The following is a 4,344-nucleotide window of genomic DNA, read 5'->3' on the forward strand; positions in this document are numbered from 1 at the left end:
ACATCTAAAAATTACATCTTCAATGAAATGCTGCCTGTACAGCAACCTGCACCAGTAAAATCCTGAGCACTCCACTCTCAGTACTATTGCTGAGAGCCAAGTTCATGCTGCATTTTTCAAGCCCACACATGCGTCTTGTGTTTTCTACCAAGGAAGCCAGGGGTTCACACATTCAGACTACTCCTCACACAGCTGCAGAGTGCTGAGCAGGAGAGAGAATCTTGCACTGTGAATCAGGAATGTATGCGCAGTATCACATTAAAAAATAATTAGTAAAGTTGTTTGGATCCCTCAGCATAAAGGTTCAAGTATCGTTCAGGAACATTGTTACCTCTTAACTCAGCAGCTAATCTATGCTAAGCTAAACAATATGATTTGATTGCAAGAAACACATGGGCTTTTAAGTCACTGTTTGTCTATGTTTTCAGTGCCTTTTTGAGGTCAGAGTAGAAATTGGCCAGGGTACTAGACATGGCAGTGTCTACTGCAGACTGTGGAAGCATCCCTCGCAGTTCAGTCTGAATATAGCCTGTCAAAAGACTATGGCTAGGACAGTCCTTAAGAGGGATGCAGAACCAGCCACAGGGGTGATTGAATCCACGGACAAAGTTAGGTCTCACCTCTCCATAGTCTAGGCTTACACCTATCAAGGAAAACAAATTAAAAAAGGGAAATTAATTTGAGATAGATGAAAAAATAAAGGAATAGTAAATTTAAAATGTACAAGTTTCTGCTTGGGGAAATTCAGTAGAAGTGACAGAAAAAAGTTCAAGTTTCTGGGTAATTTTATTCATGAAAGTTGGCTTCATCCAACTCTTCATCTAAACTCCAAAACAGACAAGCAGAGCTCAATAGGCAGAAATTCTGATATTAAAAAGACATTCCTCTCATTTACTACCACATTGAGCAAGTTGTCACTCCACTCAGTTTGCTCTAACAGCTAAGTCAAAGCACTCAACTTGTCTAAATGATTCCTGTCCCACAGCTGGCACACAGGGATAGCTCATGGATAAACCAATAAGCTTTATACTTCTTCAGATCTGTAAAATGTTAAAATACCTTTCAAATAGTCATTGGAATCAATCTTACACCATTTCTGAATGCTTACTGCAGAACTAAACTTAATTTGGATCAATTCTTAAGCCAAGCAGCTGCTGAAAAACAAGAACTAAGCAGAGGTAAGCGGTGCATTACCACAGGATAGAAGGCCATCTTCATAGGTTGTAGTGTAAGAGAAATCAACAAAATCCCTTGGTGCTATGATGTTCCAGAGCTGGCCAGCAGTGGTATAGTGCATCACACAGCAGTTCTTGTTGAGTGACAGAATAAGGAGGGTAAGAGAACAAAAATATAGTATGACGAACACAGGGAAATGTATGCAAACGAGTGTTAAAAAAAGCTTTCTTATAAGACAATAGAGTTTGTATAAATTTTAGGGAACAGTTAGCAAAAATACCTTGCCATGTAACTCTTCCTTAAAAGCCAGAGTGAAAGGCAATCCATGTTCAAGCCAGATATCCACACAGTTTTGAAATCATTGAATGTCCCCAGTAACAAAAGGAAGGCTACCAGTTCTTCTGAAAACAACTTAAAACCTGCCTTTAGCAAGTCCTGCCCCTTTGTCCACCTGCCCTGCTCCCAGCACAAAGCCCTGACACAGGGGAAGTCACACTTTAAGGAAGAGGGGAAGGTTGCAGCTTCTGTATGTGTACATTATAAATACCCACAATACAGTTTGTTGTGGAATGGAAAAATCAACCTGTATGAAGAGGCTCCAGCATATAAAATATAACAATGTAACTCTGTATGTGAATTTTATCAGAGGCTACCAGAGCTCTCAGGTCTGAGAGAATTGTGACCAACCAAGTTTACTTTGGTAAATACTCCTTTATTTTTAGCATTGATGGAAAGCTGAACTTCAAGCTTCAGAATATGACTAAGCAGCCAGAAAGCCTCACCTCAGGTCACCCACACCTGACCCTCTCTTATCAGTGTCTCCTCATGAAGTAAAAAAAAGAAAAAAAAGACCCACCCAAACCATTGTAACAAAAGGGCAAAGATAGAAAATTTATCTCATTAGTTCTACCACGTTGCTCCACTGAGATACCAAAATACTTTTCTACACCCTATGCAGGAAAGGATATCCCATGTGCATGTAGATAACTGGCAGAAAAATGTTAGTATTTGTTGGAATGACTGCTCTGCTGTACTGTTGAATTCATGTATGCATCTATACACATTTCCCTTAAGAATCTAAATCTTTACCTCTTCAAACGTTTCTATGATGTCCATCGTAGTCATTAAGCTGTCCCAGTCTAGCCTATAAGGTCCAGGGCGAATATGATCCACTATTCTGTTAGTAACATCTTCCACAACTCCTTGAGCTTTGTAGCTAAAGAAACATATGTTTACATTTAAAAGTGAGAAATTATTTATAAGTATTCCATTAACTTGCAACAGCACACTTACTATAATACCTTGGTAGCTGGAGTTATGGTAAGTGGGCAATTGTGTCAGAAAAACAGTATAGAAAAACACCTATTCTGAGAAACTTTGTCCTTATGCTGCAATCAATATTTTGTAAATGGCAAACTCCTTCCTCAGATAAAAATCATTATGTTTATTTTTCTAGCAACTTGTTACCTTGCTCTTCTTGTTGGGTGAGCAAGGCAGTCCACCACAGACAAATAAGGCTAAGAGCAAAAAGAAAGGAGAGCAGGAATACAATGGGAAAAACATTTTTCATAAAGAAGTAGTAACAGCAGTAGAACCAAGCTAACGAGAAAGTTATGCTTTGGTGGCATATCAGAGTACTAAATAAAATAATTTAGTATAAGACATTACAAAACACTTATTTGTTATCAGATATTTTTAGTAGACACCAGATTTTATTTACTTGAGTTACTGGGTCTCCAGCTCCTGAAGGGGAAGAATAATTCAAAATACATCTTATTAACAGTAGGTAACTAGTCAAGCAACAGATTAATCTATTCATTTGTGCAGTTCACCCATTTACTCACAATTACCTGGTTGAAGCCAGTCTCAGCTGTACACTAAGAACTAGAGGACCATGTGATCATGCCAGTGGCTTCTAAGTAGGTGTTTGGAAAGTACTTCAAAGTGTCCTTTATTTCATCAGATGCACACACAACACTGAAGCCTTTCTCTGCACATACCTGTCACTGCCCTTTTGGCAGTGGTTCAAATTATACAACCTGTTGATGCCAGTGTGTCCATGGCCCTGAACAGAGTCATCAGCTCTTGCAGATTTAACATGACTTAAATTCCACAAAGCACTGTCAGTCTTTGAGATACCTTCAAACACTATCTTATTACACGATTTTTTGTTTCTTCAGTAACAGTTTTCTAGTAACTATTTCTCTACTTAAACCTACAGGTATCAACAGAACCTTACACAGGAAGTGTGAGTCACACATCTTTCCCACAACTACACACTTGATATTTCACTCTATTGCAGTTGCATAGTTGCTGCAACAATACAAGCACTGACTGGGTTTTCACCAATACTTAGGATCTACTGAACCTGGATTTGATTCTGTGGCTTGGAGACCATCTTTCTAAAAGGCCTGGGCATGTGTTTTTGCCCACTTCAGCCAATGGGAGCCTTGTGGTATGCTGCACAGTTTTCATTGTTCACTGTTCTAGACACCATGCAACGCTAAAGCATCAAAGTATAACACTAAAAAGAAATGGTACAGACACACTAGATGATCCACTTAGCTTCTCCTCTAGATAGATTGTGTAGCTGAGGGCTGTAGAATCAATAACTTGCACTTCTAAATTCCACAAAACACATCTGTGGAACCTTAAAGATTTATTTGCTCTGCATGCAAACTTACAGGTATCCACTGAATTCCTCTGAAGGTTTACGCCACACAGTTGCATCTTTCTGAAATAAAATGGAAGATATTACTTGTCACTTACATACAGTTATAAGTTGTCCAGAAAAAGGTTCCATTTTTCTTAAGAACAGGAAATTATTTTACCATTAACTATGGTTTACCCCAAAATGCTCATTGACCTGGACACTTTTGTACAGTTTTCTTAAGAACAGAAGCAGATGCTTCAGACTTCTTTCACTCGTAATCTTCTATTCTCTCAAAAAAGTCAGTAATTTGCTTTTCTTAGTGTCAAATGCTAGAAGTCTGTACAGAAACACGGTTTGGCAGGCCAAGCCAGTTTACTATGAAAACATATGAATTAATGGAATCACATTACTAGGTAAAGATTTCAATTAGAAGGCAATTGGAAAGCCATTATCCAGACACCATTCAGACAGGAAGACCACACAACTTCTGCTTATACTCCTGTAACACATAACAA

The 4,344-nt window shown here is 38.5% G+C and overlaps 1 protein-coding gene across 1 annotated transcript; it reads right to left on the reverse strand.

Moving 5' to 3' along the window:
- Positions 1-416: 416 nt before the first annotated feature.
- Positions 417-3,910, reverse strand: STARD4 (StAR-related lipid transfer (START) domain containing 4; the record flags this gene model as incomplete). The annotated part of the gene is made up of 4 exons (XM_010193302.1): positions 417-643; positions 1,195-1,309; positions 2,266-2,392; positions 3,861-3,910. Coding segments are annotated over 4 exons (519 nt in total), but the record flags the coding sequence as incomplete, so codon positions are not given.
- Positions 3,911-4,344: the final 434 nt, after the last annotated feature.

The sequence above is a fragment of the Mesitornis unicolor genome, unplaced genomic scaffold (assembly GCF_000695765.1).
Source record: "Mesitornis unicolor isolate BGI_N332 unplaced genomic scaffold, ASM69576v1 C13632041, whole genome shotgun sequence".
NCBI classification, from domain to species: Eukaryota; Metazoa; Chordata; class Aves; order Mesitornithiformes; family Mesitornithidae; genus Mesitornis; species Mesitornis unicolor.